The sequence below is a fragment of the Parus major genome, chromosome 4 (assembly GCF_001522545.3).
Source record: "Parus major isolate Abel chromosome 4, Parus_major1.1, whole genome shotgun sequence".
In the NCBI taxonomy this organism is placed as follows: domain Eukaryota; kingdom Metazoa; phylum Chordata; class Aves; order Passeriformes; family Paridae; genus Parus; species Parus major.
In genome coordinates, this window is record NC_031771.1 from 46,877,908 (window position 1) to 46,903,150 (window position 25,243).

At 37.6% G+C, this 25,243-nt stretch overlaps 1 protein-coding gene across 11 annotated transcripts in view; it reads right to left on the minus strand.

Moving 5' to 3' along the window:
* Positions 1-420: 420 nt before the first annotated feature.
* Positions 421-25,243, minus strand: part of TBC1D1 (TBC1 domain family member 1) — a 99,159-nt gene continuing 74,336 nt past the window's right edge. For all 11 annotated transcript variants that reach the window (XM_015624245.3, XM_015624246.2, XM_015624243.2 and 8 more), the window contains 8 exons: positions 21,704-21,889; positions 17,755-17,916; positions 15,786-15,944; positions 11,219-11,463; positions 10,630-10,789; positions 6,285-6,454; positions 3,461-3,631; positions 421-2,207 (listed from right to left, as the gene is read on the minus strand). In XM_015624245.3, the coding sequence (XP_015479731.1) occupies positions 2,010-2,207; positions 3,461-3,631; positions 6,285-6,454; positions 10,630-10,789; positions 11,219-11,463; positions 15,786-15,944; positions 17,755-17,916; positions 21,704-21,889 (1,451 nt within the window). In that variant the 3' untranslated portion in view covers positions 421-2,009. The remainder of the gene's footprint in view (positions 2,208-3,460; positions 3,632-6,284; positions 6,455-10,629; positions 10,790-11,218; positions 11,464-15,785; positions 15,945-17,754; positions 17,917-21,703; positions 21,890-25,243) is intronic.

A 25,243-nucleotide genomic window follows, 5' to 3' on the forward strand; every position in this document is an offset into this window, starting at 1 on the left:
TTGGAGTATCAAGTATCTGGGACTAGCTCTAGGCTCTATTACTTCTTCCTCATACTTCTGGAAGGAAAAGCCCCGAGCTTTTACAGAGTTAAGAACTTGCTAAGTGCTATTACTTCCCTTCCACTTTAGTCCAAAGCCTTTTACTGAGAATTTGTGTCAGCCCATTACTAAGTGCACTTAGATGAGAACTAGAGACACTGTTCTCAGAAAGCATGACTGGTAAATAGCTAACAAGCAACTTCAGGCTTTTCTAACTACACAGAAGGACCCGTTTCATTGTACCAGGGAGCTGAATGGAAATGAACAACCACTGTAGACAGTACAGTACTTCCAGGAGAAGTCTCACCTTATGTGGTTTTGAACTGGCACCCCACCCACTGTGGTTTTGTTTTTCAAAGTCAAAAAATGTAACAACATAGATGTAGGCATAGATTATTATTATTTTTATTGCTCTTGTTAAAAAGTCAGTTTATGAACTATGGCATTGTGCTGTAAAAATACAACATTACTGAGTGATCTAACAGTATGAGTGAGGTCCATTACGACAAGATTTTAAACATGAAGCGTAAGCTTCACTATGGATTTCCAAATTAAAAAAACAAGCTTGAGAGGTAAATGGATTAATAATAACTGATGTATGTGGAATTTCAATACTAAATGAATACAAAGTGGACTTGCAAAAACCAAACATATAAAAATGATATCCTGTGTGAATGTCCACTGTAACAAAATACTAGTGCCTATTAACTCAGTGCTTAGGGACTGAAAAAAACTATGGCAATATTTCTAATTCTCAGGCAAACTCAAACAACAGGATAACAATGGGTATTATTGCAAAGTGTTGCTTTAACTGGCTTGAAAACTACTTTTACATTAAGGAAAGTGAGACTTTTTTAGATATGCAATCTTATTTGAAAGATGCATTGCAAAAATAATGGTGTCCTAATTAGAACTTCTATACCCTTTATGAAACAGTTTAAGAATATCTGGCACACCATGAAGCTCTTGAAATAACTCCACTTATTCAGAAAAAGTCTTTATATTTCTCAGAGGATGGGTGGGCACAGAGTAGCAAATAAAGGGGAAAAAAATGACAGTGGACATTACTTTCCCAGCAAAAAAGATGTCTTATATCACACAGCAGATCAGAAATAAATAAGATAAAATTAGAGGAGTCTGAATATAAATCCTAGAATGATGCTGCAAGAGTCACAGGCTTCAGCAAATAATGTCAGTATATTTTGTTAAGAATAATGCAGTTACTATATACAGAATGCTTATCAGATAATGCTAACTAACAATATACTAAATCAGTGGTAGTTAAACAAGAAATATACTAAACCAACATAGTTAAAAAAAGGAAGGCAACCCCCAGTTATGCATAGTTACATATGAAAATGTCCAGCTCCCTGGAGTCCAATGGCTTGACACCTTCAAGCATCAGGAAGCATTATGAGGTGTAAACATAATTAACAGAACCCAGCCAAGCTGTAGGGGAATTACACTGTCAAAAATCTCAAGTCTAATCACAAATCACCTGTAAATGTTACCACTGCATAGCTGCAATGGGGCAGTCATCCATTTACACTGACATATTTCTTCAAAAGACCTTCTAAAGGATGTCCTACTTAACATGGTGATGATCCAGACACAACCAAAAATGTGACAAACCCAAAGCACTTATGTTTAGAAGCACTTACTGAACAATCCATACCATATTTACAGTATATTGTGTAGGACTGCACGCACTAGTAAGTTTCTCCTGTTTACTATTTCTTATGTGGCATCTTACTCCTCACAGCATTTCTACATACTAAGAAGAGAAGAGTCTTTTCCCCAATAAACCAGCTTCTCTGGTACAGAAGCCACCATGCCAATATCTTGCTTTGCCACAGTAAGATGTGTACAACGAACATGACAACGTCAAATCCCCATGGATCATGACAAAATGACTCAGTTCTTCCCTTTGTTTCTTGCTCAGCTTCTCTGCTCCCTTACAACTGTGCAGGTCAGTCAGCAGCCAGTTCTTGTCTAGCAAGTAGAGGCTTCCCATCTCTATCACCCATCTTTTTTTGCATCTCTTCCACAGCTTTCAGCAGAGCTGCTCGCTCCTGCTCAAGAGTGAGAATGGACTGCTTCAGTTTGCCTTCATTGGTCAATAAAAGCTCTACTGTAGCTTCGAGGTTTTGGATTTTGCCATTAGCCACCTATCAAAGTAAAAAGATAGGAGGGAAGAAAGGATGAGAAGGGAAAAAAGGGTAAATTCATTAATGACTGAAACCAACTTTAAACTCTTTTTTGAGATACGTGAATACATATAAAATACTTGAGAAATTAAACTCAGAATATAATGCAAAGTAATGAAATTAGAAAGTTACCAAATCTGCAAATTTTATACCAAAGAACTTCAGGTTAAGATAAGCACATATGGGTCAGTTGGGAGATATTTTTGGCCAGCCACACTTGTTGCTTTGCAAAACAAAGACAACTCAACATTGAGTCCAACAAACACCAGGTCTGAAGGCAAAGAAGAGGATTTAGAGAAATATGCAAATGGAAAACAAATTGTGGAAAATTTGAAAAACTCTCCCTCAAAAGGCTGCACATACTGGCATTCTACTTCATGGTGAAACAAAGTATTAGATTGTTTAGATTGATCATGTGAGACCTGTAGGTACTATGACAACATCAGATATCTGGAAGTTTCATCACTGGATAACATTTGGAGACATGAATATAGGGTGGTCTTTGCTTTCAGCAAAGTATTTGCCTTTCTGATGAACCCACTACCCATCATGTAATTGTGATGGGTTAAAAAGTTCAGCCTTTGGGGACAAAATACTGGGGACAAATAGTATTGACCCACATTATTTGATGATGCATTTTCCTCCTATCAGCAATGGGTCACCTTCCACCCTATGAAAGTCTGATGAAGCCCACCTCCAAGACAAAGGGATTGCTCCAACACCACAGGGTTAGATAGTTAAGTTCCCTGCTGTGATTCTAGCTGCTGGCTTGCCAGCACTCAAGTGGAGATGAGCTTCGTAATAAACTGTTTAAGGCTGTCACGTCTATAGGCACAGCAGTGGGTGAAAGATCACAGAATCACAGACTGGTAGGGTTGGAAGGGATCACTGGAGGTCATCTAGTCACAGCCTCCCTGCTCAGCCACGGTCCCCATGATATCTAAAGATACGATTTTAATTACAAGAGGAGAGGCAGTGTGTTGAATCAACTTTTCACTAATTACAAGTATATGCTCTAACCACCCTTCTCTCAGAAATTCTTCTGCATGTAAACTTTGAAAGCTAAAGTAAGTAAAACTTTTAAGTGGCTATATTTTAAATTCACTAGACCAAACATTAACCCCTCCTGTGATGTAGTGTAGGACAGTATCTTCTGAAAAGGCATATAAATTAGAAAATTAGAATGTTAAGGATATATGAAATATAAATTGTACCTGCAGTTCTTCCAGAAGATCAAAGTTTTGTTTGCGCAAGCTACTGTTTGCCTTTTCTAATTTATCCAGTCTCTGATTGTCATTTAAAGATGAATCTATAAGCTCATCCTGAAGCACATGATATTCAACTTCATAAGCTTGCAATTGTTTGGCAATATCCATTTCAAACACCTGTTGTATATAAAAATATTATTAGGTGCTGTGCAGAACAAAAACATTAGTCTTTCAAGGCTTTAAAATATATTGATCTAGATCTAAATTAGATATTTAATCAGTGTATACAAAAAAAGGACTTATTTTTTGGCATTGACATTTCCTATTGTAGAAATGGCAAGCCTGAGGCAGTAGAGTGCAATACATTAGCATTGGATCTACTTAAAAACTTTGCTACTGATTTGCTGCCTGACTTAAGCAAAACTACTTACACTAAAGGTTTCAAGGGTGTGGACTTTGTAGGGTATTCCCCTTTTCAAATTTAATACATCTCAGTTGGTATAAACCCTTCCAGTCATACCCAGAATTAGTTATCAGTTCAGAAAAAGTGTGGTCCAAACTCATCTGCCACGTGTACAAATGTAAGGCTAAGTAAAATAAAAGCTTTAAATAAAAACCAGTAGACTTTGCTATCTTTATTTATGATTCTATAGTATTTTTACAGACTGAAAGAAAATTATCTATCCTTACACTAACACACTTAACAAAGACATTATGTAACATCAAAATAGATTTCTATTATTGTTAACCACAAATCACTGAAACAAATCATCAGTCTTATCTGTGAACATTAAGAAAACCTTTTATTTTAAAATCAGATAAATAAATTGAGATGAAGAGTGACCCAAAGGAAAAAACCTACTATATTCTTTTCCTTTTTCTAGGTTTTGGCAAGCATCTGCCTTCAAATTATTCATAACTATGACTCCAATTTTCTCTACAAGCAGAGAAGAAGGCAGTAAATTAAAAGGACAAGTGTGCCAGTCACAGAACATAGAAGAAATAAAAGTTGATTAAAAAATGTATTTGAAAAATAGGCCAAGAATGGAAGTACCAGGGTAATTCTTTATTTTTAAACCTCTTGTATTTTATTCATCTTGAAAATGAGTCAAATATCAAATCACATCTTAAATACCTGTTAAAAGTAACAGGAACATTTGCCTATTTTCTTTATCTGCTCTGTTTATGAAATGTTTCTGTCACATGTCCAATAAAAATTATCTTATAGTTAAATGACAGCAGAAACATATATACTGGGCATCTGTGCACAGAAGGAATACAGTTTAATTTGAGTTTGATTACATATAGGGAATTTTAATTTTCTGTCAATCTGAGCATCTCTGGAGAGAACACCCTGTTGAAATTTCAGTAAAACAAGCAGTGCAATTCAGCAGGGCAGGGTGTTAGTTCATCTCATGACCTCTGCCACTTCTAGACTCCATGCTCCTGAAGAGGGAGGGAAATCCCTGCTGTCATAACCAGAGTATCAAATCTGAAAGAAGGGAAACATGAGGCAATAAAAAGTTTGATTTGAAACCTAGCCAACTGAAGGCACGTTAAGACATAGAACCGAAGGCCATGCTGCAGAAGGATGAAGACCAGGGGGATTAAACCAGGAGCTGTGTATGGACTGTGGGCTGGTCTGGCAGCTGCTCTCTTCAAAGTCAGCCCTGATCAAAGCAGGGGAACTGCTCTTCATTCTACTCACTTCTACCTACCCACTTCAAATTTAGAGCAGTCAGGGCTGCCTAAACAGAGCATCCCTTGCTCCTTCCACTCAAAGCACAGGGTTTTCTGCAGGCCACCTAAGCACTGCAGGTCTTTCAGCCTGGCAGGTAACATACAACCCCCTTCTCCCACTGGAAATTCCTTGCTCTCCTTCACCTTGCACAGACTTTCTAATCCTCATCTCCTTCCTTTGACAGTAAGCACTAGGAGTCATTTTTCTGGCCCTAATGTGAGCTGTGTCCCCAGGAGCTTTGCTGCCAGGGCTCGGAGGGAGCCCCTGGCCAGCCCTCTGCAGAGCACTGTGCTGCTGCTGCTGCTTTATCAACCCACAGGCCTTGATCTCCAGCAGCCCTTGGGAGGTTGTCAGCATCTGTGGTTCTGCACAGTGCAGCCCCTAGGTTCTGGACCACAAAGGCCTTCAGAAAAACTGGCTAAAGCCCATCTTCTCTTTGCCTGGTGCAGTTTAGATGTCAAGCGTAAAAACACAGGGTTTTTAAGCAGGCAAGCCTTAATTAAAATAATTTCTGATTTTTTCATATTCCGTAAGTATCACCTCGAGTATTCTGCTATCTTGGCAATATTGCATTATTTTTCTTGTCTGATGTTTAAAACAACTGTATCAAGGATTCCAAGTTTTGCTGTCTAGAGTCACAACCCACTGCAACTCCCGCAACATAGGTCACAACCCACGCAGTCCTGACAGAACTACAAAGGTGCTGTTGGTACATACTGGGGCAGCACCATAAAAGCCAGTAGAGACACAGTCAATGTAGGCAGGTTTCTAGTTTCATTAAGTAAGGGTAACATTTGTGATATTGTAAGTCAATTATTGCTTCTGATATGCGACTTGGAAGGCAAGATTCTAAGGTGAAAAATAAATAATTTTCACTAAAGGCTTCATAAAGTGGCATTATCCAGTGGTTACAATACCATACAAAGCTACTAAGTCATCTTAGTTTACAAGTCATCTGCTTCCAAAAGTTTTCAACATCTTCCAAACTACAAGAGAGTTCTCAGGTTGAAGTAGCTGTTCTATCTGTTTTTCTATCAAGAACAGGAGCATTCCTTTGCACACCTCTGATGTGTTCAGTTTATTTCATACCTGACTGATGGTCTTTTCCATCTGTACCAAACCCAAGTTGGGGAGAGTGCTTTTAATAAAATCAACAATAGTTTCTAGATTCTCATGCTGCAGAATCAAGGGCTTGTGGCTTCCCAAAAGGCTTAAAGCCACTTTAAATATAGCCTCTGATCCTTGAAGAAAAAGCATATCTGTGAAAATAAGGAAAAAACAGGTTATATCAAGCAATGACATCTTTTGAAAAGAATATCAAAACAATAAATTGTCCAAGGACAACAACTTCTGATAGGAGTGATCTGGAGATTAGATACACTGTGCTGGACAAGTGCTTTTTGCTATGGTTTTAGAAGTTTTATAGGATCAAGATTATTACTGTGAATAGCACACTTGACTAACACAATCACTAATTTGTTTAGTGAGTTTTCACAAAAAATAAAAGCAATTCAAGTTTAAGCTAAGTCTGCAATAAACTAGGTAATCCAATTTATCAATGTTGCCACTTTTTATGCATGTTATAATTTAGGGGGCTGTTTTGATGTTTGTAGGAATATAAATTTGAATAGAAATCTAATCCAAATGGCCTTTAAAAATTGTAATACAACAGGGGAAAAAACCTATACCTGAAGACACAACTAAAGATCTGAATTTTTGGTTTTTTTCTCATGTGGTGGAAAAAGCCACAAAATGATGATACAACATTGAGCACATGAGGCTAAATGCACATTTTCCAGTAGTTTCAAGTTTCAGGTGCACATGCTTATTTTTATTATGTGTCTCAACCACTTCTGTTAATATGCTAATAATGATACTAAGTGCCCTGAAATCTTACTCATACAGCTCAAGTGTAAATATTGCAGGTGGCCCTGCAATGACAGCACCTGGCATACCAAGCACACTGAAACCACAGTATACAGTGACTTTTCAATGTACTGTCCTTCCCTTTCTTCTCTTTTCCAAAGTGCCTATGTATTTATAGAGTAAAGAAATATAAGCTTGCAATAAAGGCATCAGACAAGAAACCAAATCTGTATTGCCCTCCACTTGACTTTCCTGCTACTCTAACACAGAATCTGCTCCTGGTTTCATTGAAGGACTCACCTTGATACAGACACAAGCACCTAACAAATGAAACAATACTGATAGAGGTGATAAAGGAATAGAAGATACTGTGGGGTTTTTATCCTATTTCCTAAATATAAATTTACTTTGAAAGGGCTTCTCTCTTGTTCTTTCCCCACTTTGTATTTGAAGCTGTGACTGCAGCCACAATCACATACAAAGTAGCACAGTGGCACAAAAAAAAATAAATAAAAAAGGTATATCTTGATATTAAAAAAAATAAAAATAAAAAATGAGTAAAGCAGAGAGGTAGAAAAAACCCACCATGCTGTAAGGGAAACAACTACTAGCAAAACTACAGTTATCTCTGACGTAGTGAAGAACCTATGAAAGCATTGGCTAACAGCTTTTCGTAGTAAAACCAAACTCTATTTCCAAATTTGTATCATAATGAAATTCCCCTCTTTCACTCTTTAGCTTGCAATGTTGAAGCCATAACTTTGCATGTCTCTCCAAGAAAGAAAAGCACAAATGAAAACTAACCACAAATCTCACACTTTTTCGCTGTTTGTCCTAAAAAGGGTGTAACATTTTTCAGCTCTGTGTTGAGCTGAATATGAACTCCAGTGGCAGAAATTATTAAAAAGTGGTGGCATCTGCCTCAATTCTCTGTTGAAACTCAAAACTATGGGAAAATTATTCATAGGGAAAGCTCTATATTAGGACAGGAAATACAGAAGAACAGCTAGAAACACAAAGTGAAAAACGGGGAGATAAAAAGAATGTTTTTGTGATTCAGCACCTGCCCCATAATGACATGCAGATTAACTCAAGGTGACCTAAAAGTTGTTAATTAATGTATGTGTGATTGAGCTGGTAATAACACAGCTGAAATCCCTCTCTCATTTAAAACAGCAAGTACTTAACAAAGACCTATTTGTTATCCACTCCCCATGCTTCATATTAAGTGGGCTCCCAGCCAACAACAATACAGTGAAGGTACCCAAATTAATGTCAGCATGATTGACAGTCTACAGGATTAAAAAAATCAAGTTTTATCTACAATCTTGAAACAAAATAAACACTGCTCTATCAAATCTCCTCTATTAGTAAGTGAGCAGGGGTACTAAAGAACGCATCTTTCTTAACACTGTACTTTCAACAGCTCCTGCTCGTGAGAAGTGTTGAAAGTTTGGACAGAAATAAAAACTTAAAAGGAGTTTTGCTATTTGATTCATAAAACAGTCTAACCCACTTCTTTTACATATTGTCTGTTAGATGCCTGCAAAAAGCACACTTTATGGAAATCCAAAGGAATGGTCTGTAACAACTGTGTAATTAAATAAGAGCTAGTTTTAGATACTAGAGGTTCAGAAATAACATGTTAGAAAATGGCAGTGCAATCTTAAACTGTTAGTAACCTATAAATCAGTTACTTCAGCATCAATATTCTTTCCTCTCAAGGGTTCTAGCAAATGAAGAATAAAAATTTGTATGTTCTGCAAAACTGCGTGAAGACATAGGTCAAAAATGACTGGATTTTAACTTGCCATGCTGCTAATGACAGCCACTGGCAGAGTGATAGCTCTAGCCTTTTTTGTTTAAAGTTGTGTTTCAGAACCTTTAATATGGGTGAGGATGAGATTTTACTTTCTAATGTAAGAGACTGTCCAATGTTCCCAACCTACATAGCTCCAGTAAACACTGTTTTAAGGAAATTACTAAATACAAAGGAAATACTGAATTTAATGAAAATACTAAATACGAAACTGCAAGTGTTGGTCACATTGAACTTTCTCTCTAAAAAACATCAGAGGTTTTTAAGAGGCAACAGTTTCTGTCACACATGCTTTTCTCTTCTTGACCTAAAATCATACACGTGAAGATCATGCTTCCATGCCTTCTATTCTAAGGCAAAGTCTTTGTTTTCTAAAGCCCTACAATCCCTTCAATGACAGAGAAAATACTAATCTGACTATTAAGGCAGAAATCCAAATATACTGGATACACAAGGCACTTTTATAACCTCACTGCAGTCAACTGTTCCATTCAAATGCTTCTTACCATGTACAATACTACGAAAGATTAAGAAGTACGAAAAGATGAGCTAATCATAAACTTGGTATATGACACTTGCACACAGCACTTCATGATTCCTACAATTTATTATTGTCAGCTACACACTTGTTGAAGTACATTAACCTACTTTGAACTCTTCCAGGTAAAAAAACATGCTGTTTTCCCATGAGTTTGGATGCTAATCATGGGACATACAGCTCTTTTCACTGTGAATTTTTCTAGCCTTACTTTAAGCATGTCCTTCAACAGAACTGCTGTTTGTTCTTCTGGAGCTCTACATTACTATTTGTGGTAGACAGGACCATATTGTTTTTAAATCAGGAAAGTGTCAATATTAACCCACAAATAAATAATTTCTTCATTGCATCTCTTAAATGAGACTAAGGCAAATCAAACTAGCTTCTCACTAGAAGAGAAGAACTGGGGAGAAAGCTCCAATCCACCCCACTCATTATGGACAATCCAGTACCACATAATGAAGTTGAAAAACAAACTGAAAAGGAAATAACAAAGCATCCTATCAAACACCAATCTATGAAAGATACATCCAGAAGAAAGCATCAAGGTAAATTTTTAACTGGCATTTAACTAAAAAGAAAAGCTTCTGTAGATTCTAAAAATAAGCAATAGATGTGACTTTAGAAACTAAATCCCAAATGATTCCAAACATTTTTGAAACTAAAATTGCCAGGATAAGAAACATAGTTTAAATGTCTTGTATTTCTGCAGAGTAAATCCACAATTACACTGCAAGGGCCATCTCTGTGTGTGTTTTAAAACATAATCCTCGAGATAATCTTCTGCTGACACTGCTGGAAATTATGATAATGGAGTAAATGGATATATTTCTCAGATGATGCCTTTGCTACATCTCTTTTTAGCTTGGAAATAACTAATGGTTGGTGTTGAAGTGTCATTGTCATAATACAATGGCTGCCTTCACAGCATCAAATTTTACATCTCTAAAAGTGGTTACAAGGTGGGAAAAGGTAACAACAAGGATGAAAAGACATTAGGGACTGTAGTTTACTTTCCTCATCTCTCTTCCAGTTTTACTGACACACTGCACACTCCACAGGATGACTCCTTTTGTTTTTCTCCTGCTCACAGTTAGCAATGTATGTCTCCTGGATGTCTAAAACAGGTTGGATAATAATGCTGTTCCTAATAACAAGATTCCAAATGTAAGACTTCAGAAAGAACAGGGAGAAGTCTTATGAAAAATTACCAAACACTCTGGATACAAATCCAAGGGGAAACTGTGAGGCAAACATGGTGAGAAACCAGGGAGCAGCATAGAGGCTGGGGCCAATCTCATGTTCCTCTAGGTGGTTATAGAGATCTCGATGGTAGTCATGAAGAAGTCGAGACAATTGGTACATCTGGATCTGCATGGAATAAGAACAAAAGACTAAAGATCAATGAGTTTTAACATTCATAATAGTGAAGACCATGCTTCATACTTGTCAGAAACAGAGAAAGGTATTTGTCAACTGATGTTTGGATGAAATTGTGTGGGAATAAGAAATACTCGGAAGCCACCTAAAAGACACAGGATGGGTCACCTGTAAGCCTACAACAGGCTCAACAGCATGGTCACTTGAACCACATTCGAATACTTATTTATGGTTTCCATAGTTTCCCCAGAAGTATTTTGATTTGAAAATCATGCATTTAAGATGATGCATTCTTTTCCTAGATTATCCTTCCCTATTTTTAAGAACTCAGTATAAGTTTAGGCTTTGACAATGCTAGCTGTATTGCATTATTATTATTTAACATTAGCATCCTTTACTTAAAAAATAATGAAATCTTACCTGTAAAATTGTCATGTCAGGACGATACTGTTTTCTCAGGCCTATGTCAAACATAAGAAACTTCAGCATTTTAAAAGCATCTTCTTCACTCATATGAAGTAGTAAAACTCCTGCTACAAAACTGAGGCCCTGGCAATACCCTACTTCCTGGTCCAGGAGTGAATAGGCCTTCAAAATATTGTAGAGTGACAGCTGCCCAGCTCCCAGCTGTGCTGAGAAGTACGGATGTGTTGGAAACGTGCGCCCTGTGAAAAGAGCTGAAGTTAGCGACTTAAACTAAAAAATAACAAAACCCCCAAATCCTTGTCATGTTGTCAAATTAAACAGTCTTTCAAAAATGTAGATTCTTTTGAGAAGCAGATTTTGAGCCAACCCACAGGAATACCATAAGAATGTTAACAATACAGAACAATTGACTCTTATACTCTACCACTGTTTTGTTACAATCATTGCAAAGTTCATTTAGAAACTGTCAGGGGGTGGGGAAAACCTGTTATTTGGAATACCTGAATACCTGATTCTTAAGACTGGCCCCTGAACAGTTTATTATAGGTTAATAAACTATTATAAGGACTATTATAAGTTGTCCTAATAAGGACAACTATTAGGATCCAGGCACATACTTAGAACATCTTAACTACTTGGGATGAGGCCCCTTCCCTTTACTTTTTCTTTTTGCCTTTTTCATCTAAATGTGTCTCTTGTCACAACCATCCTTACCTTTGTCCCTCCCAGTCTCTATCTGCTATTTTTTTTCCTGCAGCTGTACAATACAAATTGTGTAGCTGGATATCAGCTATGATATATGCTATATACAAATATATACATATATATATATATATATATATGTGTGTGTGTGTGTGTGTGTGTACATTTTAGTGTGAGGGTACTGCTGCTGGCTGCTAAGGCTGATGCTAACCAACCCTTGTCAGTTGTCCTTGATGACAAGATGTCTGGAGCCTTTGTTCCAGCTGATCCCTTGTAAGCGAGGCTCACTGGTGACTGGGGCAAGGGGGCAGAGCACACCCTCAGCAAGCCTGAAGGTAATACAAAACTGTAAGGACTGACAGATACACCTGATACCATCCACAGGGACCTCAACAGGCTGGCCAAATGAGCTGCCAGGAGCTTTATAAAGTTCAATAAAGTGCAAAATTCCTGCACTTGGAGGGAACAAATCTGTGCACCAGTATTTGCTGCCTATCTGGAAAACAGCTTTGCAGAAAAGGACCTGAGGTTTCTGGTGGTCACCAGGTCACACATGAGGCAGCAATTTGCCCTTGCAGCAAAGAAGGCTGATGGTATCCTGGGCTGCATTAGGAGTGCTGCCAGCAGCTGGAGGCAGCTGATCCTTCCCCTCCAGTCAGCACTGGTGAGGCCACATCTGGAGTGCTGTGCCCAGTTCTCTGCTCCCACTACAAAAGAGATACAGTCACACTGGAGCAAGCCCAGCAAAGGGCCATCAGGATAATAGAGGGACTGAAGCATGTCTTCTATGAAGAGAGGTTGAGAGAATGGGGACTGTTAAGCCCAGAGAAGAAAAGGCTCTCAGGAGGATGTTACCAGTGTGCACAAATATCCAGTGGAAGGGAATGAAGAAGAAGAAGCCAGGCTCTTCTCAGTAGTGCTCACTGACAGAACAAGAGGCAATGGGCACACACGGAAAAAACAGGAAATTATAAAGGTGGATAGACACTGGCTCAGGCTGCCCAGAGGTTGTGAATTCTCCATCTATGGACATATTCAAAGGCTAAGCAAACATGATCCTAAGCAGCCTGGGCAGACCTTGCTTTAAGAAAGGGAGATTTGGACTAGATGATCTCAAGAGCTCATTTCCAATCTCAACCACCCTGTGATTCTGTGAACAAAGACATTAAAGACCTAACCTTTACAGATTTCAAAAAAAAAAAATTCCAAAGCCAAAATTTTCACTTTCAGGAAAAACCCTCCCCCTATCAAACTTCCTCTGTGAAATACCTCAACAGATGAGAAATTTGAATACCTCTTTTGTTCTAGTATTAAGTGGAGCTTGTTTTATGGTTGCCCACTTGTTAAATACCACCCCACCCTTTAGCTCCTGGAATGCTGCTGTGCTGCCAGATAATATCAGAACTCCTGTTACAAGACAAAGCCTGGGGCAGAGTTCTTCTGCCATCTGGTAGCTGCTCTAGCCTGTCACATGGGACATGGCATTCAGTTCTGAATAGGTCACCCTTGCCAGGGTGTCAGAGTTGAATGTTAGAGAGTAAGTATTTCTAGCTTTCAAATGAGAAGGAGCTTGCATTCCTTTGCTTGAAGGACAAGTTACTACAGCACAGTCTAAAGGCAGACCTGCACTGCCTCACTCAGGCAGCAAAGCTCATTTCATGTAAGTCATGAAAAAGAGTTAAAAGCTTAGCAAGAATAAAAACGTTAAGAACTTCTAAAAACCAGTAAATGGAGGAGAAGAACTACTAAACTCACAAGCTGATGTGTTTCTGAGTGCTGTGATGTTAGCTTAACTAAGAATTTTAGCCTTCATTTTGGAGCAAAGATCTCTGGCCCTGCCAAAAAGATTAAACGAACTGTGATGCGTCTAGAGCCCCAGAATGCAAAAGGGACTACTAAAAAAGTACCTATTACTTTAATTTTTAAAATGTAATAAAACAAAACCTAATTTTTCTACTGTGTTCAGCAATACCCAGTGATGGTTTCCTACACTGATAGCATTGTAACACGTAAATTGGGCCAGCAAAGCAGCTGCTATTCCTCAGCTCTGCATCCACATGCACATTCCTGGCCTCAGGAAGCACTATTTACATCTGAGGATGCATCAATTCAACTAAGTTCGAGCAGTAAAAGTGCATGCTCTCAGAAGGATCCTTAAAGATTTAAGAGAAAATGCTTCTGATAGCCTGAAGGAACACAAGTCAGAACATACAAATCCCTTCTAGCTCTCTATCCAGTTATTTCAGTGTGAATCACTAGGAAGTCTTCAGCTTCCTCATTCACCTTATGGTTAATGACAGGGCCCAATTCCTCTTTCAGCTAATGGGCTGGCAAATAGCCAGCAGAAACAACAATTTGCATGAAAACCACCATGAAGTTACCGATTTGCCAACACATGCAGTCATTTGTTTCTACAAGAGTATGTGGCTAAGATGAGAAAGTATTTGTGTGCAGAATCAGGTAGAAAATATGAACAGCTTGCCGAGCCAGTAATCCCCAGTCTGCTATTCGAGACAATCAAGCTCAGATTGACTGTGCTCCCTACTGTCCAGGAGTCATCCCAGCACCATCCCTCTGCTAAGGTGTTCAATTAATTAACCCAGCACAAAACTGTTCACCCCTCACTGAACCACTTCAGTGTCCCACTCTTCACTGCCAGGGCTATCAACACCAGGTATGCTGAACCAATATGCATTTGCTAGTAAATGATCTCTGGCTGAATGTAAATATCTCTCTCAAACACAAAAGATTGTTGTCTGACACTGCTCAGTCCAGGGGAATTCCTAGATTGGTGTGCAAAATCTGAAGGAAGATAATTTACACACACTAGCACTGCCTATTCCCAGCTGCCATTAAAGCTCCTTGGCTTGTTACTTTCCCAGTGCCACATCAAAACCAGGCAGGTCTGCCAAGTAGGGGAAAGTGAAGGTGACCTCCACCAACACCCTTTCTCACCTCTGGCCACACCACTTTCTGTAGAAACACACCTGTTCCTTCACATTCCTGTGCATTTTCTATGCAGCACTGCTTTGGTATTTTGGTATACTTGGTATATATATTTTTGGTATTTTTACTCACTTTACCAAGTGTTCCAAAAAAGGAGAAAATAGCCTCTTTATTATCTAAAGCTTAGGTCAGCAGTTAAGCTTGACAAATCTGCTCACAGTTTAGTACCCACTGAAGACAGCACACTGAATTTTTAATAAAATAATAAAGGGGTGCTCTCAGACAGCTCTGTGTAGGGGTAATCCTACCTCATCAAGAAGCAAGAAAGGGGGTAGATCCATTTGCAGTGAAAAATGCTTAAATACTGCTTGAGTAGTTATAAAGAGCAGAATTATGATGGGACAATTCTGTACTACTGCTTTACAAAAAAGATGTAAGAGAAAATAATGCAATGGGTATTAATCATTCAGATCAGTCCAAGTACAACTTTCCTTATAAATTTTTATCATTCTTTCACATGACATTTGGCTACTTGCAGTACATAATTTCCTTTGATGGAATTTTTCACTGCAAATTCATTTAATCAAATGCAGTGATAATGGACTTCTTAAATTGACCCACACAGCTCCTCAGAACCAAAGTGTCAGTGCTATGCTCTGGAAGACATTTATTTTTTGCCTGTATTAGGGAAGATCATAATGAATACTGAGTTCAATGTGGGATTATCCCCCACACAAGAGCTGTGATCCTCTTGGAAAAACATCAGCTCCTGGTTTCTCACACCAGATTAAAAACAATTCTTACCAACAACCTATTGCTAAATAGTGAAAGGCATTTTGTGTGTCAACTTCTTGAAGTATCTTACAGAGATACTAAGCCCCTTGTTTTAATTTCAGACCACTATTGTACTTACCTAGGTCAATAAGAATTGCATGTTGTTGGGAAGTTAGTTGTTTCAGGAGTTCTTTGTAAGGTGTGTCCTTTGGTTGTTGTTTACTTGGAAACTGATGTTTAAGATGGTATTGCTCAGCTAGAAACTTCCAGATCTCCCCACGGTGGTGACGTGGTACTCCTGAGCAAGGAAAGCAATTAAACCAGTAATTTGTACTCCTACTGAGGGCTCTGCTGTAGTTGAGCTAACAGGATTGAGGAACTGAAAATACCGATCTGCTACACAGGCAGGCAGGTCCCTATTGGCCACCTCCAGTGGACCATAGAAGTAGATGAAACTACAGCGCTTTTAACTTGCTCAACCAATTAAAGACATCAGCACCTTAAGAGGAGTGATTTAAAGCAGAAAGAAATGCTACAAACTGCCTAAGGTTAATCCAGTCTGAGAAGCACTAGAAGAGGCATCAAGAATTGCAGTACTGGTCTCTGAAAAGCAATAAGCTTATCTCCCATTTTTCCATGTAAAGTACACAATAAAGCACTGCAATGGAACTAATTCACACTTTTCACTAATATAGCATGGCCTCTGATGTTATGAGTACATTTTAGGAAGGTGGGATGCACAGATACCAAAAATATAAATAGGTACAAATGAGATGTGATCTAGAGACTACAACACAAGGCAGATAATCTGATAGCAAGTATGGTATTTCTAGTTTTGCCATCGGCTTGCTTAATGACTAGCACACATAAAAATGTTTTAAAGTTTGAATTTATTTCTCTTTAAAAAGGGCAGATTCTACATAACTATTTCACATAAGTAATGATAGCCTTCATTTTTAAACTGGATGGAAAGCTTTGAGAGTAGAACTAATCCAGCACAAGACTCACTATTAAATCACCTGCAAAAGAAATCAATACACTTTCACTTGGGGAAGTGTTCTGTCTAATCCATAATGCACTGGAACCAGATACTACAGTTTGAAATTAATTTACAGCTTGAAGTTTTAAGGACTGTTTTTTTTCTTCTGGTATATATATAACATATGGAGGACAATAACAATAGGAGGAATCAAGACTTACCCAAGCATACAAGTTACATGGAAAGATAGCAAAACATACTAGGATTTGATATTGTTTGAAATCTAGACTTACCCAGTCATTTTAAATGGGCAATTTGGTTTAACTTGATTGTATAATTGCACATAGTCAGGTGCAATATTTAAAATATAAAGCTTCTGACAGTGGTAAAATCTTATTACTTCCTTTACATGTTGGAAACCTTTGTAAAGAGCTACAAAAAGCTCCTTGGAGTAGCCATCTTCACCATTGGTCCATACAGCTCTCAGCCTAAGGCCTTTGGGTCCAACCATAGCAAATATAACATTGCGCAATAGCCCAATTTCTTAGAACATTAAAAAAAACATCCTTAGATTATATTACTTTTGCTGCAGTGGAGATAGTGGTGGTTAGTCAGCCCTGCAGTTGTGAGGAAGACTGTAAGTGGTGCTTGCGGGGCCAAAGTGTTCTTGAACTCAGAGAAAAGGCAGCTCTGCAGAGATACCCATGTCTATTGTTTGTGCACACAGTACACAGGCTGGAACAGAGAATTTCCAGAAAACACTGCAGAGGGCTTCTTCAGTTATTTACACAGTCATTTATTGGCATTATCCAGGCTTTTTTTCTTTAACTGTAAATTTTCATTTATAAAATCAGATTGCAAAAATTGCAATACATTGAGGTAGCATACAACTGTCCTGGTAAGGGCAGATGTGATTTAAAAATGTATGCTATAGCTCCTGTGATACAACTGCAGCTACCACTGAAAGGGACTGGTAGTTGCATAACCACGATGGTACCATTGTTCAGTCAGCAGCCTGAGGAACAGCACTAGAGAGAATATGGTTATAAGGAGTGGTTAAGTGGCCACACTATTCCTTTTCAGATAAAATTTACATGCATTTCAACAACTCTAAAAACAAACTGTTTACCTTGTCCAACAGCAGCATGTATTTTTTCCACATCAAATTTAATCTTTGACCGTCCAGGTGTACTCAACATTTTTTCCCAAATCAAAGTTACATCTTTTAAGCATGGTGTGATTTCTTCATAGTCAAGTTTCAGGCGTCTGTTCTGCAAATTGTTTTCAGATGCTAAAAAGTGATATAATGAATGTAGCAGTTAATATTGCTTACTATTTGTAAAATGGATTAATTTAACTTACAACTCTCCTGTGCTATCCACCTGAAACATTTCATATCTAAAATTTCAAGATCCTGCGGTTGAATTGGTTTGTATGGTTTTTTAAAGATATTATATGCAATATTAATCGTGTTTGGCCAGTTAAATTGAATTCCCTACTCCTAATCAACTCCTAAATATGAAGAAACATGAGACATGATGACTAATGAAATAAAAATAAGATTTTTGTAACAGGAATTTTCATTTTCCCAGCTCTTCAGTACAGAAGAATTTCAGCAAATAAAAACACAAACCAAATTTAGTCATCTATTTGCTATGCATACAGCCCCATAATAGTAATGACAAACAAAATACAATAGCTGGGAAAGCATCAAAAAACCAAGGCAGAAATGAAAATTATTCCATAGCTGAGTATAATTCCAAAATTTAGAAGTAGAGCAAGAATTTCAAAGGAAGTTTTGGTAAAACTTTTAAATTGTTTTTTTCTGTAGGGGCATTTTAGTACTATAATGTGCCTGGAAAACAAAATTTATTAATGTTAATCATTTAAACTAAATAATAAAGCATGTTTTGTAATAGTGGATAGATTTTTGCAGGTAATAAGACTGAAAAAATAAAATAGGAAAAAAAGAGGCGGAGTTCATATGAGATACAAATATGCTGATCATCTATTCCTAAAAGGATGAAATGATGAAAGAAAATGGTATAAGGAAATCAAGATGAAGATACAAAGACAACACTAAGGAGAGACAAACAGTGAGAAATTTATGGAGAAATTAACAAAATAGGTTCCAATTTTTTAACTAGGCTGTAAGGTGGCTGAGTACTCAATGCACCCAGTTCAAGGCCAAGAGCAGCTCTCTACTTGCAAAAAATGAGAGGAGCAAAAGTTCAAAATACATAAAAGACTGGAAAGGTTCTATAGTATTAAATAAAAATTAAAAGGTAATTCTCCTACAAATAACATGATTTGAAGCTATCTTTAAGAAAAAATAATGTATCATGAAGTGATTGTGTTTTTTAATTAATTTGCCCCAATGTATTTGCAGTACTTCTTTGTTGTGATGATGCATTACTGTAATGGTAACAAGGTACACTTATTTTGAGGACATTCTACCATATATCATAAGCCTGATGCTACATTTGAGGATTTCACAGTATGACCTGATAGAATCACTCCTATCCATTTCAGTCTTGAGACAGTCTATGTTAAAATGTTATTATATTATCTTTTGGTAATTTAACTCCCATAATTTGTATTTTCAACTCCTTTATATAAATCTAATAAACAGTTAAAGATTGCTTAACATTTTAATTGCATAATGACACTTTCAACACACTAAACTCAGCTTGTTCTGAGACCTGTATCTGCAGTTAAGATTTTGTAAATTATTGAATTCTGAGAGTCACAAAGGGTTATCTTGTCCTGTACTCCCACTGACTACACAAGCTTCTTGATTTTAAAAACTGAAAAGAACTGTTTATATCTGGGAAGTGTACCTCCTCATCCTGTAGTTGCTTTCACATGTGAATGACTTAATTCAATGAGGTTATTCATGTGAGTTGTGAGGTTACCTAAGTTCTTTCAAGGTTTGGACCTCAGATTATTTAATTTTTAATTCAGTGATTAACTACAGATACATTAAATACATGCACTCATAGTTTTATTTTAGCTGTGTGTTCACAGAAAGTACTTCAGTCTATCTAAACAATTTGTCAACTTCACTTTTTTGTCAGTGAAAAAAAACCAACACATTTATAAATCAGAATATTAAAGACCTTAAAACACAGATGGCATTGCATGAATATAACTAAAAACGGGCATTTAAATTTCAGCTTATAGGAAAAACTTGGACCAATCTTTTAATGTGTCATCTTCTGAAAACAAGTATTTTCTGGTGCTTGGCAACTTTTCAGACTTTTCTACTTTATTCAGTATTCTTATGCTATGTAGAAAAATGTGACATGTGAGGACTGAGGAGAGAATAATCCTTTATCAACAGCTTATTTAGATACTGACACTACCCAATTCCCAATATCACACATAAGCACTACTAGTAAAGATGCTGTGCTAGCTGCAGCACAATCATCTGTTGGTTTCAAGCATTGTCTCACCATCTGAGCTCTTCATGCAGCAGCTACCTAGGACAACTTCCTCACCCCACAGGGCATAAAGCACAGCCGGGCCTTGAGTTCTGCTAACACCCACCTCATTCATTCCCTAACTAGCTTTTTAGACATGCTCATCTTAACGTATGTATGATAGTTTTTCAATTTTTTCTTTTGGGCAGACAAAACTGGAGCATAGAGTTAAACTTACTAAAATGTGTATGGATATTAGTGACCTGCACTTGCCAAAAATTTGACTGCAGGCTGTAGATTCAGATAACTTGAATACAAGAGAAATTTTTTAAAAAAGAATCAGGACTATAAATACACAGAACAGAGAAAATTTATTTCTAAATGCCATAAAAAAGTTACAGAAACTCAATTACAACAGCACTGTTCTAAGCTTGAATAGATTGTATAAATAATTTCTCTAAGTATCTCTTCTCCAGATGGTCTCAGCCTCTGGCCAAGGACACTGTATATCTGGCATCCATTGCCATATTTTATTTTAATGGATTAGCTAATACATTGCTGGGAATATGCTTGTCACCTGTGGAGTTCTTAGGAAACTCGGGTGTCAGGTGTTCCTCAGTCAGGGTTGAAATAGGAGAGCTACACTGCTGGGAGCAAACAGCCTACAGGTGGGCCAAGTGCTTTGGCAGGCCATATCCAATATCCAAGAGGTGTTCTGTCTTTCCAGGCATGTGTCTTAGCCTGAGTTTAAAGAAAGATTTCATGTTTGCTGTACTGAACTTTTCATACAGCTGGGCCCTCTCTCTACACACTTCTTGGAAGTCAATCCTTCCTCATGTTTAGACAAGAAAAATAAATATTACTATTTTCATACCAGGTACCTCCCCTTTTGAGGGTTCAGGTCCCTAGTCCCTTCCTGAACATCTAAGATCACCCAGATAAAAATTCTGTCCTCAGAAATCTTCAAAGCTCAGCTCTCCAAGGCAATCACTTGTGATTCTGCACACAGCTGTTCTTTATGAATAAAAACTGAGTAAAAAATTTATGAGTAAAAATTGCCACCAAAATGTATTTGCTGCAGCTAAATCATTCACAGAAAGATTGTGGTTAAGAACAAATGCACATTACAGTTTATCAGGTTCCTTCTCATCACCCTCTGGACTGATTTAAGTCATTACCACTCTACAGAAACCTTGCCTGCACAGTGTGAGTACTACTGCTGGAACCCATGGTTTCAAGTCCACAACAACCTCTTTAGGAACTTCCTTTGAACATCAAGACTGGCTGAACACAACATTGCAATGACCAGTACTTAGACAAGGACCCGTGGATGTGAATGTAGAAAATAGTTCATGATACTGATCATGCTGAATTCCTTGTGAGAGCTTCTAGACACCAGCCTAAAAGAACCCAGTCATAGTAAAGAGAGTGTCCTTCATTCAGATCAAGTAAACAAATAATAAGATGAAGTAATAAAAAATTATCCATTGTCACCTACACTAATGAGTGCTGAGGGATATGTTGCTAATCTGATTTACCTGTGTGTTTCTAGAATGTTTCATTAAGGACTGGTGCAGTCTACTACCAAGGCCACAGAGAAAACCAAAAGGTGAATTTGTATTCCAGTACGGTGTGGTACTCAAGAACTTCACCAACCTTGTAACTTCTGGTTTTCTTTCTCCATTCTGAGGAGCAGTATCTGCTGAATAATGGCTTTCTTCCACAGTTCACGCAGCTCATGGGGTGTCCGCTTCCTTTCTTCTTTCACTGGCCCAAAGGGGCCATCTTCACATACTGGTTCCAGTGGGGATCTAGGTGGAAGATCTCCCAGTTCACAGTAATCTTTAAAAAAGAGAAGCTGTTGTTAACTACTTGGATGTCATGAAGAGGTGAATGAAAGGACAATTTGAAAGGCTGCACATATATAGGTGCACACTTCTACATATATGCACACTAACTCCTGTATCCATCTACATCTACACAGATAGATAGGTAAGAGGTAACAATACCTTTTACTGGTTTCCCAAATGACAGTTTCAAGCAGACTTAAAAGCTGCTTCAGAGTAAGAATCATACAGGCTAAAGCCTAGAATAACTTTTTCTATCATCTGGTAAAAAACACTGTACCACACACCAAGACCACATCTTGCTAATTACTGCTTTACATGCAGAGAACTAAAAAGAAAAGGCAAATTTGAGAAATTACAAAAACATAACCTACAGCTGAAACATGGCATGATTCAAAAAGCAGATAAAATCAAATATAGCAGCCACATAATTTGAAGAATAATCTCTGAAGTGTGTTTAACAAAGACGCCCTTAGCTGCACAAACACACCACCACCTAAGGCCATACAATGGGATGATTACCAGTTCTTAAAGTAAATAGGCAGAGAGACAGGCACTTAAGACATGCTTGCTTTCACTTCTCATTTTTAACCATATCATAACCTGTACTTTTTCTTTTGGCTTCAGATGGCCTACCACAAAATATATCATTTTGTCAAGCATGCAAGGCAATTCTAAGACTGAAAACATTACAAAAGAAAGTGAACATTAAATAAATCTCAGGCAAATTGAAAATTCATTTATTTTTAGGGAAAGGGTACATAACATTGTTTTAAATCAAGTAATCAATGTAAGAAGCACAAGCTGTTATACTTTGTTTTCTTAATACGTGCTGTAGTATTACTTAATTTTATTGTTTTATACAGCTTCTCTGGAGGCTCAGTAGTCTTTGACACAACCTGTATCTAGAAGAAAAATTACTCAATTCACCAACTTTAAAATGAATGGTCAAAACAACCAATATCTTCCTACCAAATCTCAAATAAAAGGCCATCACAACAGCATTTCTTCACCCAACAAAAATGACTATGAAATGGCTCCCTGAGCTGTATACGCAAGACAGTGCTTTCAAGTTAGTGCAACAAAATCCATTCACAGACTCGCTAACCAAGGACAAGTACATCTGTGTGTGCTATTTCAAACAGCTCCTGCAGAAGGAGCATTCCTGAAGCAATTATTCTGATGGCAGCTCAGTGGTCCACTTCTTTATCACTGCCATCATGGTAAAGATTTTGAATTAAACACACACATCATCTCATCTCTTCAAAAAATAACAAAATAGGAAGGTTTCCCCCCCTTTAAGTTCTGCCCAGACTGTCACTCCCCTTTGACTCATGCAGTACATATGCAGCTATTCTTTCCTTGTTTGTTTGAAGGCACTTGCACAACTGAGCTCAGATGACTAAGAAAGGAAATGTTCACAGCTGTTCACTTCTGCTTTTCTGAGTCTTGCCACTGTCAACCTTCTCCTCTCAAAGAGACAGAGAGAAGTAGAGTGGCTCCAAATACCCCCCATTTCCTTATACAACATTTATTTGCTTTCCACCACAAAGTCTAGGGCTAAAATGCACATAAAGAGTGTAACGTTTTCAGCTAGCAGAACAATTTAAACCTTTACTATCTTGCACCCTGGATATAGGTGTGGATACCCATGCTTCTGGTATCTACAGCATTTCAAAGAACAATGAACATCACGGGAATGAGACTTCAGCAAAGGTCAAAAAATTGACACTTTAATGGCAATCACCGTTTTTGCAAAGAAAACAGGAAAACTGACAGGTGCACTCAGAAACATGGCTGGTTATGAAAAGCATCAATGCAATGAAGAGACTGTATTATATTCATTAATAGAAACTAGGGAACATTAATATTTTTTCTTTACAGGTACATGGAAAGACTTCAATGGCCTAAGATGTGCAGTTATGAAAGAGATACAGGCAACTGTCAGCACATAGAGAAGATACACTCACTCAGTAATTTTCAATTTGTATTGACCATGAGAGGAAAATTATTTTTATTTGATTGCTGGTTTTGATGCAATCGTTGGTTTTGATGCATGTGCTATACTGTCACCAATGTTTTGTACATTTTTATGTAGAATTACTAAATATAGTAGCTTTGATCCAAATTTTCCTCAGTGCATAGTGAGAAATATTTAAAGGCAAATGCTCTTAAGCTAATTCTGGTAAAATTCACTTAATTTGCTTGAATAAAATAATAAAGAAATTAAAAGACAATCTTCAAGGGAAGTTTTTCATTTCCTCTAATGCTGTGTGCAATAATCACACTGTAAGAGGAATCAACAAAAGTGGTCACCATACAGCAATGCAAAAAGTAGAAGTGATCCAGATAGGAAACCCCTTATCTACCAGTACACTGTCTGTACACTCTCTGTAGTCTGTTCACATTCCATTCTCATAGCATCCAATATGGAATGCAGGCACATCTTGGGGGGAAACAAGTCTCTTCTACATCCTCCCAGTGGTTAATGTATCTCTTTTAGAGTCAGATGTGTATTTTGATTTTATGTATGTATATACACACTAATATGTTAGAAAATAATAGACTATGTCCTGATACACTTTATGGCTACCTACTCACTAAAAAAGCCCTAAACCCCAAAAAACCCAGGCTGGCAAAACGCATGCAAGGAAATGGATTAAATACAATGCATTCCTAAAGCAAGAATGAACACATTCCACATCTAGAATCTTCTTTCTTCTTCTGTCTCTAATATACACATCCCACCTCCTCAGGACAAATTTTAGTGATTGGTCCTCAAGTACCAAATTCACAAGTTTATCAGAGGCATTACTCACTTGTCGTTCTCCAGTGATCAAACTGTGGCAACACCTGAACTGCTGCAAAGCATTAATTACTGAAGACCATGGTCCTGCTTCCATTTAGGCTGAAAATTTCCCATCTCTTGCTGACTAATCTGATAAAATCAGTATTCATTAAAGATATAATGCTTAGGGCTATAAAAGAAAACCAAAAGGTTACAAAATTCTGGAAGCTCAACAATTATGATTATCAACCCTACCTCTAATGCTTCTGTGAAGAATCCTAGGATTGATTTTGCCTTCCAAACAGCAGCTCCTTTTCTATTTTTTTCTTTTGCTTCTTATCACTGGTGGACATTTAACAGAAAGTCTAAAGTCTATTCTGATAAAGTCCAACACATTCAAAAGCCGCCTTCCTTCCTGTCTGCACACTGGCATGAGGCAACATTTACAGAATGGAAAATGAACCTGTTTAACTGCTCAGGTGGCCTGTCAGAAGTCTGCAGAGTTGCATCAGCTGTTTGGCTGATAAATGAGGGAGGAAGGTGGAACGTGAAGGTAATCCC